At 35.4% G+C, this 15,046-nt stretch overlaps 1 protein-coding gene across 2 annotated transcripts in view; it reads left to right on the top strand.

The window, feature by feature from the left end:
* PTPRD (protein tyrosine phosphatase receptor type D) overlaps positions 1–15,046 on the top strand; it is a 6,523,893-nt gene that overhangs the window by 6,105,967 nt on the left and 402,880 nt on the right. For both annotated transcript variants that reach the window (XM_044061085.1, XM_044061086.1), the window contains 2 exons: positions 12,347–12,934; positions 13,372–13,472. In XM_044061085.1, coding sequence (XP_043917020.1) covers positions 12,347–12,934; positions 13,372–13,472 — 689 coding nt within the window. The remainder of the gene's footprint in view (positions 1–12,346; positions 12,935–13,371; positions 13,473–15,046) is intronic.

A 15,046-nucleotide genomic window follows, 5' to 3' on the forward strand; every position in this document is an offset into this window, starting at 1 on the left:
ATAATAGCAGCATAGCTGCCATTCTTCTGTCTCCAAAATGTGTAGCACTACCTGTCACAGTGTGGGACACTAATATTTTTGTGTTTGTTTACTGGAAAAGTGTGTCTGGGCAAAAAAGACTGTTTTCAATACAGAATTGAGCAGAAAGTTGAATATTAAAACATAAGCAGTGCATAATATTGTAAATTTTTAAAGCAATTAATAAAAATTATAATAGTTACAAAACCTGTTATCCTAGGACCAACATTAACTAGAATGCTCAAGGCATGGTTAATACTCTTTTGTCCCACTTATACATAACTTACAGAAAGTTCTTTGGCTGTATTTCTGTAATTCATTATTAACTACCATGGATATTTTCTAAAAAGAAATCTTAGTTCAAGAATCAGAGATGAGGCTGACAAAAATAATGGAGAAAAGACACCAAATCAGGGTATGATATTAAATATTGTTCTTAAATAGTTGCTGATGTTTAAGGCCTGCTATGACTTCTAATAAAAATTGCTCTGTATAGGAGACATTCTTCCATGGCTCAGAGTATGCCCAGAATTTACTTGTCAGTGCTTGCAGTTTACCTCTCATCTTTTCCTACAAGGAAGATGTGCTGAATGCCTTGATAGCTTCCTCTCCTATGGTATGAAGAAACATAGCACACTGGATTTTCTTTGCATTGATCCTGAGATCACTCACAGTAATTGTGACACCCGTGCCCCGGCCCAGCAATCAAGGAGCCTCAATCCTCACCACTAACACCAGTGAGGGGAGTCTCATATAGGATGAAAGGATAACAAATACACACAGTAAAGTGCAATTTCGCTTAAGAGCACACAGAGATTACAGTCACACTGTGGCTGTTCGCTCCTTGCTCTCTGGATCCCCAATAAAAGTCCACAATGGCACAGCTATAAGTTCCAGATCTCAGCCTAGTGAGCACCCTTTCTGTCCAACCAGTGCTTTGTGTCCATGCCCAAGTAGCTGACACACACACACACATACACACACACACACACACACACACACACACACACACACACACACACACACACTTTGAGAAGAGTTTATACAATCACATATACACCCCTGGGGAAGGCTGGCACAGGTTCTCCAGCTGTATCCCTTATTCCCAGACTATACGGTAGTACCAGCTGCCACCACCCACTAATATTTATCAGCTAGTCAAAGGCCCTTAAAAGGGTGTCCAATTATTACTGTGCAATATTATTATCCAATTGGTAGTATAGCCCAGAACTAAAGCTATTGAAGTGGCTTTGTACAATTTACCAAATGCATACAAGTACTCTAAAGAGCTTAAATTATCTCTACAAAAACAGCCACAGTTGAAAGGGTTTAAAAATATTTAATAACAAATAGTCAAAACACAAGACAATACTTTTACTATACAGTACTAGTCAAGAGTTTAGAGATCACAGAGAAATACTTAAAATAATTCAGTAGTACAGTTCTGACATCACAGAAAAAACAATTTAATCTTTCTAGTTTCTAGCTAATTCTAAGAGAAAACACAAGTTTAAGATAAACTTACATATAGAGCAAGACAGTGCTGGTGAGTTGGCTGGTCAAGACAAAAATGCTTAATGCTCTCTGATTCTCTCTGTTTAATCACATTCCTGGTTCACATTACATCATTCTTTACACTTCCAAGGGTTCCCAGGCTAACAGAAACTACATTTATATTCACCTCTGGGCAGAAACCAGAGCAATAAAGGACATTTATGCATGCAAATTCTGGCCATTAACTCTGGCATTAAAACAATAGGCAGGATGCCTCACTCTAGACTTGCTGACTCAGAGTTTTAACATCAAAGGGTCACAACCTGCTTTACTTGGTCAGTAGAGTGCACTGTTGATACATTTATTTCCAGTTCCACATGTAACACTATTTTTACCATTTAGGACAACAAGCCTGTGGTTTATCTTAATAATTTACAGATGACAGAATTATCTCCAAAATTCTACCTGGCTAGGCTGGAAGCCTTCATCTATCTTCACCCAATCTGCACAGTAACACAATTCAAACATTCAGTTCAGGACTTCTAGTTGTCTGACAGGTTTCTTTGCAGATTCTTTGGTGGTTCAGCGGTCTATATCAAAAGGTAGAAATTGAAGAAATCTTTTTTCTAAAACTAAAAATTGGGAATAGACACCTAACTCTACTTTTAAGCAAATTGGTAACAAAAAATACTTTGTACTATAAAAGTATGGAAACAGTGTCTGAACAAACAACTTTATATATCCATCTTTCAAGCAGATTTTTTTGCTCTGGCTCAGACAGTTAAAGACATGCACTGCAGAGTTTTATGTAGACATAAATACATTTTTGCAGCTTCTCCATACCCAGTAGGAAAGAAAAACAAGTAATTTGTCCTCATGGCAGAAGTTCTGCCACATTCTGACATCACATCTTAACTACTGATGCTGTGTTAGATCAGCAGTATAAGAGCCTTGATTAGTTAGTGTTTGAGGCTGAGGTACAGAGACCTTAAGAAACATGCAAGCACTCAGACAGACACACACACACACACACAGACACACACACACACACACACACACACACACACACACACACACACACACACACACACACACACACGCACACCGCTGCCTCACCATTAAGCCTTTATTCACAGGTCCTAGAACCTCTGACTATGCTAAGACTCACGTCTCAAACTACTTGCATGCCCTTAAAGGCTTACTGCATCAAGAAATAGGGACAATGTCACAACTTTTACTTAATAAATCTGCACAGCGTATATTACATCGTAATCGGGATGCTATGCTTACCTTTTAAACCACTCAAGGATGACACTTTTGAAGAAGTGATGGTCACACATGACAAAGCAAAGCAGCATGCAGTTCATTACTTAGCTCAGTAAACTCATGAGGATAGACAGATTTGAGAGGCAGCATAAATGTGTGTGTAAGGAAGAGCACAGTGTCGAATGAAGTTATGACCTCACCAGTTTAAGACACATCCTAGGTGCAGACACTGGTGACCTCTGGGACAAGCATGTTAACCTAAGTGAGAAATCTCATATTTTATTTGTTCCCTCAAGGTATTCTTGTGTCTGTGTTTACCTAATCCCAGTCTGGTTCTCCTGCTCTACCACTGCCCCTTTTATAAAACAGGGGTATGTAGTAAAGGTAAAACAAGCACTAAGAGAGAAAGTGTCACGTTTTGGTGGTCAAACAACAGCAACAAACAGCAGTGTTCTTAAGAATAAAAACAGTCACCCTATTTTCAGTGACATTAGAATCCACCATCTGAGTAACTTCTGCTCCTTTGCCACCTAGGGGATAGATTTTCACTTTTCCCAGGGTGCTGATTCACAGTGACTAATGAAGCTTGGGTAAAGGATGTAACATACATTTATTATGAAGCAGTGGTCTGGGCAGAACCCATCCTGCTTCCAGTCATTGGTCAGACTTGAAGCACTTCAAGATATCAATTACTTGTGCTCTTTCCTTTTCTTCAGTAATTGCCAAGCAAAAAAATCAGTTAAATCACTCTATCTGCCAGAATGATAAACAGCATTTTATTTAAGGTTCTTTCTGGCACCCCCAAAAAAGGATGGCTTCACCGAAGGCCTATCCCATATATCACAGATGCTTCCATAAAATATCCAAGGCTTTTTTGCAAAGATTTTTAACACAGTCATGTTGATTACTTTGTATATGACTTTACATAATTCATTTCACTGTGAGGAATAAATATGTTGATTTAGCTTTGTCATATTGTGTATAATTAGTTGGAATTTAACCGTGTAATTCCAGACCAATGTTTTTTTCTAGCTACATTATTTCCACTCCATTGGGATGATGTAATTTTTAAATCTGTTTAGATATTAGATTTTTCTTTCTTCATATCACTTCCCATGCAGTTTCATACTTGGTGCAAGTACAGAAGTTACTATTCTTTCATTGTCATTTGCATTTCTTTACACTTTGTCTCTTCATACCCATGAAGAAGGTTCCTTAGTCATTTTTTTGCATTCAGCAGTTCAACCAGCCTCATCTTCATGGTGTGTAAGATGCAAATGTTTGAACCCAGCATGAGGCATGAAGATTTCCAGTCACAAAGTTGAGCCAGACATGAAGACTCCCAGTCATAAGACTGCGCCTGGCACGAAGACTTCCAGTCACGCTACTGAGACAGGCATGAAGACTTCCAGTCACAGGACTGAGCCAGGCTTGAAAACTTTCAATACAGCTGAGTTAGACATTAAGACTTCCAGTCAAAGGACTGAGCCAGGCATGAAGACCTAAAGTCACAGAACAGAGCCAGGCATTAAGACATCCAGTCACAGGACAGAGCAAGGTATGAAGACTTCCAGTCTCAGGCCTATGCCAGGCATGAAGACTCACAGTCACAAAACTGAGCCAGGCATGAAGACTTTCAGTCACAGGACTTAGCCAGGCATGAACTCTTCCTATCACATGATCATGGCTTTATTCCTATACACTGTGGAGACAGGCTTGAGTGCTGCCATTCTGAGAATGGAGGGACTACAGCTTTTGTATTACTTTTAGTTTGTTTATAAGGGAGTCAGTAATTTTCATACATTAATTCTGCAAACACACACACACACACGTACACGCACACACACGTGCGCACACACACACACACACACACACACACACACACACACACACACACACACACACACACACACACACACACAGTGATAAACTTGGTACCTTGGTACCTTTTTAGTTCAGAACTTTTATTATCCATATAGTTTGTCAGAAACAAAACTTAAAGCAAGACTAACTTTCACTCAGTAAGGAGAATGTAACATATAACTGTAGCTCTGAAATATTTCAGTACAACAGTAGCTTTTTCTCTGGTCGCTGCTGAGTTGAAGTCTGCGTTCAGTGTCTTTATACAAATACAGTATCACATATCCTTCCTTCTCTGAGTTTCCATACTTAGTTCCACAGTTTTTTTTTACAATTTTCCCCTTTCTAAGAAGGGAAAGGTACTAGTCACACACACAGACCTTTCCCTGTACATTCTCTTGAGTAACAAAGGGGTAGTACCTTCTCTCTTTGAAGAAGGCAATCCTTTTAATTTTGTGATCCAACAGAGACACAAGGAGTCAAGAGTTGCTTTTGCCAAATCTCCCAATGGTGAACTGATTTTCCATAGTGTACTATTGGTTTATCTTTCTTCAGTGTTTAACAGTAGAAATTTAAAATCTAGTTTGACAAGCCCCATACATCCTTCACTGGCCAAAGTCCCCACTCATCCTACCTCTAAGCATGCAACCTCTGAAGTTGCACTAATGTGGGAAGGAAAGAATATTTGCATTTAAATTAAAAATAATAATTTCCTGTACTCTGAGTTAATGCAGCCTTGGACATGGTATACATAGAAATTGTGGGCTTGGAAAGTAGGCCTCCCACATTTTGGTTATACAAGGTATATGCCCCTAACACATACAAATGTGTTTAATGCATTTGTTGGGAAGGTAACTCAACAGTGCTCTATGACCACTGGGAAATTATGTGACAGTAATTCAAAGCAAATACAGGCAGTCTTATTTTGCATAGCTTTAACAACTTATCTCCAATCATTTATGACAGCACTGCCTCTGGTTATCATCTAAGGCATCCTTCTAGAAGCTATGTTCCTTTATAAGGTTGAATCTTACCAAAAGTATGTATGCAGAGTATACTTTCAACAAAGAAAATTCCATATCTGTTTTGTCAATCCATTTCAGCTGATGAAGGGATTATATTTCAAGTCATTTCAGTGATAGGGTTGGCCAAAGTGGTAAAATAGAAAATAACCTGCTGATAGTAGCAGGCCAGACCAAAGATGATCCCTTCTTGGGTTTTGATCGCTAATTAAACCTTTTTCATAGATGGTATTCATCTTTTCTACCTGCAGCTTCACTAGGATCCTACTTGCAATGTACTTGAGACACTAGACCTTTTTCAGGCCAGTGACCCATTTGCTGGAATGGCCATCAGCCTAGGATCATAAGAGAGTGGTGCTTTTTTTGATTTTTCAAAAGATGGGAGTCATATTTGTTACTCAGTATAACCGTGTCATCTAAGTATGCAGGTGTGTATTTTTTTTCTGTCTATTGGAGATTGTCATCAACAGCTGATAGTTTACAACATCTTATTATAACTCAGAGAGGAGAACTGTTTATGAGAATTATCACACAATGTAAAAAATAAAACAAACAAAAGAAAAAAAAAACAATCACCACCTGCCAAGGAATATGTATGACAACCATAGTCTGCCTATCACAACACAGTTTTTGAGTATTTATGTGGAAGCTTTGTGGTTGTCTTTCTTAAATAGGTTGATAGACCATTTATTTATTTTAGTTTTATTTTTTATTTGTTCTTTGTTAATGGCCTCTTTTCAGGGATGACTGGAAGTGGTATTTATACTAGAAATTTGGCCAGGGCATCAGGGAACTTCTCACACTCTTTGCCAATGGGGATTTCATTTCATTGCTACACTTCCTGCTTCCATTCCTGGTGCAGTGGTAGCTTGGAATATCAGGAAGAATCATAGCAGATGTAAACATTGCTATGGAGTTACATCCAGTTAAGGAGCTGAGTAATGAGGTGATAGCAGATTTACAGAAGCAACCAGAGTTGTTTGGTGAGAGGGCAGTCAAGCCCTCACAGGAGGACGATACAAATAGCTTGGTGTTTATGAAGGCATGCAGGCCTTTAGGGAACATGTTAGCATGTGTTGAGAGGTGGGCAGTATGTGTTCATGAAAATGGGAAGGCGGTTGAACCTTCACAGGATTCAGAACTAATCTTTCAGCAACAATTGTTCAAGGATGAAAACAATGGCCAGAAAGGATATATTATTACAGCTCTTCAGTTAGGAGGGTTGTGGGATGCTATATTGCAGAACTACTGAATCAAAGTGAACCAGAGAGTGAAACGGCAATTTTGTGGGCAGACATACCGGATAGAATTCAGAAAAGTGGAGGTGATCAAGCAAGAGAAGAAGAAGTCATATGAGGTCATGATGAAAGAGGAAGAAATGAGAGTGGAGAAGATAGAATAAAAAAAGGAAACATTTAGAAAGAGTAAACTGTAAAGAAGAAAAAGAAATGGACATGTATGATATATATACTAGAATATAATAGCACCATTGGGTATTTCTCCATGAGAGGTAAGGGCATTTATTCATATTAATAAAGATGCTTTTTGTGATATTATATTTGAATCAGGACAATATATGCAGAAGTTTTTAGGACTATACAAGTTACAGAAAAACTGTAGCCCATGGAATTTATATGTTATTCAAGCATTAAACAGAGAGACAAAAAAGTAATGTATATGTTCATTTTTGAACAGAAGTTGAAAAAGAGACACTGAAAGACTACTTAAAGACTGTATGTAACAAAGTGATGGACATTACTAAAATCTGTGATAATAAAGTATATGGACTTGGGGTTGGGGATGAAATGTTGCATGAAAATGATACTATAGTCCACATTCCAAGTATGATAAATGTAGTTGGTAACAAAGGGGCAGTGAAATATGGCGGCAACAAAAACTTGTTTTTCGCAGAAAAGGTGATCATTTACTTATTAACTGCAATAAAATGAAATGTTTTATTGTAGTCAGTGGGTCATGATGCAAAAAGATGTGAATTGAAATGTTTTAAATGTGAAAAAACAGGTTGTGTGGATAGATTGCAAGAAAAATATTGAAGAACATAAGGAGGTAGTGAGCCAAGAACAAGATCTTGACTAAGAAATAAAACAAGAGCAAAAAATAGAAAAAGATCAAGGCCAGGGCAAGAAGTACAAACAATATTAGACAATAATAGGGCAAAAGAAGGAGAAACGGTAGAACAAAAGAAAGAAGGCAAAAAAGAAAATGAAAGAATGTTAGAAATAAGTGGGGAAGAACAAATGAATTGGAGAGTGGCAAAGGGAAGAAGAGCTTCTGTTGGAAAAGGGAAAAAGATAGGAGGAGGAAATGTAAGGGTTTAGGTATGAAAGAAAATAGAAAAGAAAGTGGATAAAAAGAAAAGAAATAAGAATATAAGTAAAATTTAATAAATTACGATTTGAGAATTCTAGCAATAAATGTGAACAGTAGAAAGAATGCTAAAAGAAAAATAGGTGTATTAGAACGTTGAGCAGCACTTAATATGGATCTGATTGTATTAGAAGATACAAGAATATTAACAGAAGAAGACTATGTACAAACAGAAAAATTATAGGAAGGAATATGGGAAATGAAACATTTTCAGGTATAGGAACATTATGCAAAAAATCAATAGAAATTTTGGATTTTACAGTACTACTTATAGACAGGGTAATGATTGTAGATATGAGATAGAAAGGTCAGGTTTATAGAATCATAGCAGTATATGCACATGTAGCAAAAACAAAAGCGAGTATATGTTTAAAAAGATGCTAAATTATGTACATGTAAATATGCATCTGTTGTTATTGGGTGATATTAATTGTTATTTAAGAAACGAAAAAATGGGGTGGTGATGTTAAGACAATATTAGAACGTATAAAAAGTGGAAAGTTATATATTCAGTATAATAAACAGTAGACATTTAACGAGGCACTTTGTAGTTTCAGAAGGTTTGAAAATTGCACAAGAAGGAACACCATTTGCAGGATTTTTGGATCATTTGGCAATTTGGATAGAGATTCAAGAAAGAAGTCGACATATAAAATAGGAAAGGTATTAAAAGACTAAATGAGAAAGAATTAGATAAAGAACATACAGAAGTAATTAGACAATTATGGAAAGATCATATAGGAACAAGAGAATTTTGCAATAAACTGGACATTATGGTAGATATGTTTCAAAGATAAATATAAAAAATGTATTTGGAAATGCAAAGTTTAAAGAAAAAAGAGGTAAAGAAGAAATATAAAGAAGTTAGTAATTATGCATATATAGATTTAGAAAGAAATAATTTTTTGACAGAGAGAGAAAATTATTTGAGATGAATCAAGAGAAGGTCAAAAAGCTAGTGTTTAAACAAAAGTATTTTTACTAGGGAAATAGGAAGAGGTGGCACCATATTTGAGTAGTATAGTAAAAGAAAATAAAAAATAATAAGGGTAATAATAAATGAGAGAGGAGAAAGTATAAAAAGTCAGTAAGAAATTATGAATGTAGTTAAAGATTGTATATAAAAAAAAGCATTCAAATAATATAAAATAAGAAAAAAATGGAAAGTTAAACAACTAACAGGACAGAATAAAGAATTGGAAAAAAATACCAATGGAAGAAATTAATAATGTATTAAAACTGGTAAATGTATCTGCAACAGAGATGGATATGGAATGTTGTATTTATAGAGATATATCAGACTGACAGGTGTATTTTGTGAAAGTGTTAAATGAATGGTTAGAAGAAGGTTTCAGACAAGAAGAAATATGTGTTAGATTTATGAAATTTGTATGGAAAAACGGAAAAAGAAGATTAAAACATTGAAAGTGAATAATACTTAATAACACATTATATGATTTTTATAGAAATAATAGAAAAAGCTTAAAATAAATGAAATAAAATATTAGAAGAAACGATATTTGAGAAAAGGGAAAAGGAAGCCAAGAGTTGTTAATTATAGTAATATAAATTGTAGATAATACAATGAATAGTAAAGTAGAAGTTAAAATCATGTCAGAGGATTTGAATAAAGCATTTGACAATAAACAATATTAAATCTTATGAGATATATTCAAATAGTATAATGTAAGTGAGAAGATGTTAAAGATATTTGTTACAGCATATGAAAAAATAAAGTAAGAGCATTTATGAATTGATGGGTAAGTCAAGAAAAAGACATAAAGAGTGGTATAAGATAAGGATGTCCAGTAAGTAGTATTTTATTTGCACTAGTCATGAATTCATTTGTCAGTAAACTGAACACATCATTAAAGGCAATATAGAAGTATAGAGTTTGTTAGAATACCAGTTACATTTTCATTTGTAGATTATATTGTTTTAATGAATAAGAACAAAGATTGGATGGAAGTAAGCATTTATCAACTTAATAAGTATTTGAGAGTGATAGGCATAAGTATAAATAGAGGTAAGAGTACAGGTTTTGGAGTAAAAGATAAAATAGGGAATATCCAGTTTAACATTTGGAAATACAAATATTTGGCATAACATTTGGAAATGAGGAAATGAAGATACAACAATGAAAGGAAATGATGGATGCATTAAGAAGAATATGTTTATTGTGGAGAACATAAACATTGTCATATAAAAGGAGGTTTATTTAATAAATTCAGTATTATTGTCAAAAATTGCATATCTTTTAAATGTTTTCATGATACCTATAAATGGTGAAACATAATTAATGGCAATTGTACTTTATTTTATAAGGTGCTCCAGATTAAACCCAGTAAAAAGAGGAGTATTATATGTTAAGGAAGAAGAAGGGTTGAGATTGATAAATCTGGTGGTATACACAGCCCCATTCCATTTATATAAAGTTTTGAGATGGATGAAAAAGGAAGATGGGTTATTTATAAGTGCAATAATGAAAGAAAAATACAAAAATATGGCATATTATGAGCAATTTTAAAAGGGAAAGAGAGCCGTGACTGATGAAATAAAGGAGTATCAAGATGAAATAATACTCTGGAAAGTAAAGATAAGGGTGGTAGATCATGAGAGAAAGACCAGTTATTTGAATATAATGAATACGTATCACTGTTTCTATCCATGGGTAAAGATGGGAGAGGAAATAAAAAAAAATCTGTAAAAATTTGAATAGAAAGGCACAAAAAATGTATTGAATGTAAAGATTTCTTATGGAGATTATCAATAAAAATTGCCAGTGAAAGTGAATATGCCATGTAAAAAAATAGAAGAAAGAATATACAATTATTGTGGTGAAGTTGAAACAACAGAACATGTTTTTTTGATATGTGTAAGAGTGAACAAAATATGTGAAGACAATTGTTTGGAAGGAATTAAAAATGGAGAGTGTAAATATGGATTTGTTCGAATATGAATAGACTGAAAAGGTTTGTTAAGACAGACTCACCTGTATGGTTAGCAAAAGTAAAATGAACAAATAAAAAAAAAAGTGTATTTCAAAGAAGAAATGGTAAATTCTGAAACCAGCTATTAAATTCTTATAGTATATTTTGCAGAGGGTCCATACCTTACCCTGCACCATCTATCATAGGGGCTGTGTCCCTGTACACCCATGCACTGTATATTATATAAATATACTCTGAAATAGCTATACTTCTGAGTGAGGAAAAAAAATTTAAACTAAGACAGTCTTGCACTTAGTGGGCTACTCAAAAAAGATATAACACAATGTGCAATCTTATTTCGAGCAGGATTGCTTTGGGTGTTATAATGGACCAATTCAAAGACTGCCTTAGCACTAATGCACTATTAAAGGTTGAGTAAACAACACTACAGTGGTTTTGCTGGATATCTTTGTGTATTAATGCAGCAGTCCATGGGCACAGCTAATGTAAATTAGACATGTCCCTACACTGTGATCTGAATAATGCTGTAGATCAAGTCTAAGATAGCTCCTACAGTGATACTCATTAAGTGAAGCAATGGACATCTACACACCCATTGCTGTCAATGACAAGAACAGGAGTGCTAGTGCAGTAAGACTGTGTGTGTGTGTGTGTGTGTGTGTGTGTGTGTGTGTGTGTGTGTGTGTGTGTGTGTGTGTGTGTGTGTGTGTGTGTGTGTGTGTCTGTGTGTGTGTGTCTGTGTGTGTGTCTGTATGTGTGAGACTGCCTGGGTGTCTTTGCGAATGTCCACCTTTGTTTAAATATGTGTATGTTTGTCTGTAGATGCCTGTGCAACAGCATTACATAGTTTGGGAGGGGAAACAAGAAAACACTGCATTAAGTGTTTGATTCATTGACTTGTAAATGTGTCCTTAATGAGCTTTTCTTTAATGTGACTCTTTGATGTCTCTGAGTCACATTTTATCACTGTATCACTGCTAAAGCTTACAACTGAAGTACTAATAATGCACTAGAAATAACATACCTGAATATATCAGTTTGTGTATGTTCCCCTTCATTCACACTTTTATGTGTGCAGTATTGATAATTGTAGTTATGGTCTTCAGAACTTTAATGGCCACAACATGTAACACATATATGAGCAGCTTATTTTCTTTTCATTAAGATGCCTACATTATACAGGCTCATAATTGCAAGTTTATATAGCATTCTATATGTGTTATAAAGCATAAATAAATATTCTTGGTAATAAAATATAAATAAGTATTCTTGACATGCCATAGCTTTGATAGCTTTGAACTTCATGCATTAGCCATTAGATGTTATAACAATGCATTTATTTTACAGTGCCCGGAAGACCTCGACTTTTGGTGAGTCCTACTCAGATGAACACTGCTCTTGTTCAGTGGCATCCTCCTATAGAGACCTTTGGACCATTGCAAGGATATCGTCTCAGATATGGCCGCAAGGACTCAGAGCTGCTTTCCACTCTGGAATTTTCTGATCGGGATGATCATTTCACAGCTACAGATATCCATAAAGGAGCAACTTATGTCTTCAGGTTCTCTGCCAAAAACAAAGTAGGATTTGGTGAGGAGATAGTAAAGGAGATAGTCATTCCTGAGGACGTACCAAGTGGATTCCCACAACACATACGTGCTGATGGCACTACCTCATCATCGGTGCAGTTAATTTGGCAGCCACCTGTTCTAGCAGAACAAAATGGGATCATCATTAAATATACACTCTTGTACAGGGATATCAATAATCCAAACAATCCTATTGAGATCTCCATTGTTCCACCTGAAACATCTATGATGCTGAGTGGGTTAAAAGCAGATACTACATATGATATTAAAGTTCGTGCTTGCACAAGTAAAGGGCCCGGTCCATATAGTCCAAGTGTCCAATTCAGAACATTGCCTGTGGATCAAGGTAGGATTTGTCTACTTACAGTCTGTTCTGATTAAAAGGCAGATTTTGGAGGTCAGGGGGGTTTGAAGCTATAAATAAGACAACCACCCCTTCGTTTACTTATGTTCGACAGAGATAAAAGGTAAAGTACCCAGGTCTTGACATGTTCTGGCAGCACTGGGCAGTAGTCCAAAAAAATCAGGCAAGCCTTAGGTAAGAGCTGCAGTGTTGTTTTTTTTTTTTTTTTTTTTTTTTTGCAGGTAAGGATGTATTACTAGTTCAGACTTACATTAAACTGGATTTGTGCAAATCAGTTGTTTAGTGCTGAGGAAAAATTCCATTAAGCAGGTATGCTGTTCTTCTGTGCTGTCTTTGTTGAATGACAATCCAGTGAGCGAAAGAAGGTGTTTCATATTTGATTTTGCATCCACTTAATTCCCACACTCTTCATTTTCCAGCAGTGTTTGCAAAAAATTTCCATGTCAAAGCAGTAATGAAGACTTCTGTGCTGCTGTCCTGGGAGATTCCAGAAAACTATAATTCTGCTCTGCCTTTCAAAGTAGGTTTTGGTTCAGGTAATTTTTACTTGCTAATTGTGATGCTTGCTTTGTTTTTCTTTGAGTTTACTATGATGAATAGTATATGGAGAAGCTATTAAATTTCATTGAAGCGTATGCTACCTGCTGGGCACATAATTTCTGCAGGGTTCACAGCAGGTATTGATACAGAATTACATAGGCAAGCAGCATGCTGTATTTCTGTTTTAGTTTTCTTGTGTCTAGTTGCATAAATATTAAGCATTTGTAATGAAGCTAGATTTATTATTTATCTTATTAAATATATCTGTTACATATGTGAACAAGTATAATCATTTTTTGTTAGTAAAACATAGAGTTATAAATGATTTGGCGAGAAAAGCACCACTTATCTGCCCCGATTTCCTGACTTTTGTTTCCAGCACAACTCTTGGTTAGGTGCCGATCCCTCTCTGATCATTCAGTCCAGTATCTTCCTAGAATTATCCCACAATACTGCACAATTATGCTATGAACTGCTGTTGCGTGGTTTGTGTTTCTACTCCTTTTTTCATATCTGGGTGTTATTTTATGGTTATTTGCATCGTTAGCAAATTATAAAAGATTCAAAATCTTCTTTGTCTAGCAATATTGCCTTGTAACACTGTCATTGCTTCCATTGAGAGCTTTTACTTAAGGCCAATTACTGTGGCTGTATGATTAGTTATAAATACTTATTAGTTCTTTTAAGCCTTTTGGAGTGTGAAATAGTCTGAATCCATTGTCTTCCTTTCTTTTTATTCTTCCAGTGAATACACATTGAGGTCTAACAATTTTTATTTATAAGTTTTTTTCATTTGGCATGGATTATTTTAGTTACTTTTCTTTGACAAGATTCCCCAAATTTGGCATTGTAAGGCAATACTGTCCAAGTACTTGTTAATTAAATTTAATTGTTAATTAAAGAAAAGCATGCACTGGTCCACATTAACTATGATCCTAGAAATGAACCATTACATTGTGCAACATACGGTAGGTAATGAAATAGCTGTACTAAATAAAACATGCATTGCACACTATGGGCAGCTAATACAGCAATACAGTAAGATAGACTGTTAGATCAGTCACTGATGATAGTAAAAGATACATGGGGTATAGACCATTATTTTAATAGTAGCAATAGGACTGAAATAAATTTGGTGGTTAAGGTCTAATTAGAAGAGAAAAGCCAGTCAGGCTGTACTAACAGTGCCGTATGTAGGGTGGATCAAAAAGAAACTAACTTGTAGGGGGTTATGAATGTTTAAAAAAAGTTTACCAACTTACAAACTATCATTAAACAGTATTTTATTAGGAGCCTGCACGTTATTAGGAGCTTATAAACTAACTGTCAGTGTTCTGTTTTTGTCCCAAAGGAAAAAAGAAACATAAGCTTGACAGTTTATAAACTATCTAATAAGCAGTTATGGGGGGAGTTACCTACTTTACAGCTTGCATAATGTCTAAATCGTATAATCTGTCAAATCTCTTTTTTAAGTTAACTAGTTTAAAAAAGTTTGAGAGACAGTTTACAAGCTCTCATATAAAAATTGTGATTGCATAATGGCACCACGGCATG

This window comes from Protopterus annectens, chromosome 2.part0 (genome assembly GCF_019279795.1).
Source record: "Protopterus annectens isolate FY-2018-M chromosome 2.part0, PAN1.0, whole genome shotgun sequence".
Taxonomy (NCBI): domain Eukaryota; kingdom Metazoa; phylum Chordata; order Ceratodontiformes; family Protopteridae; genus Protopterus; species Protopterus annectens.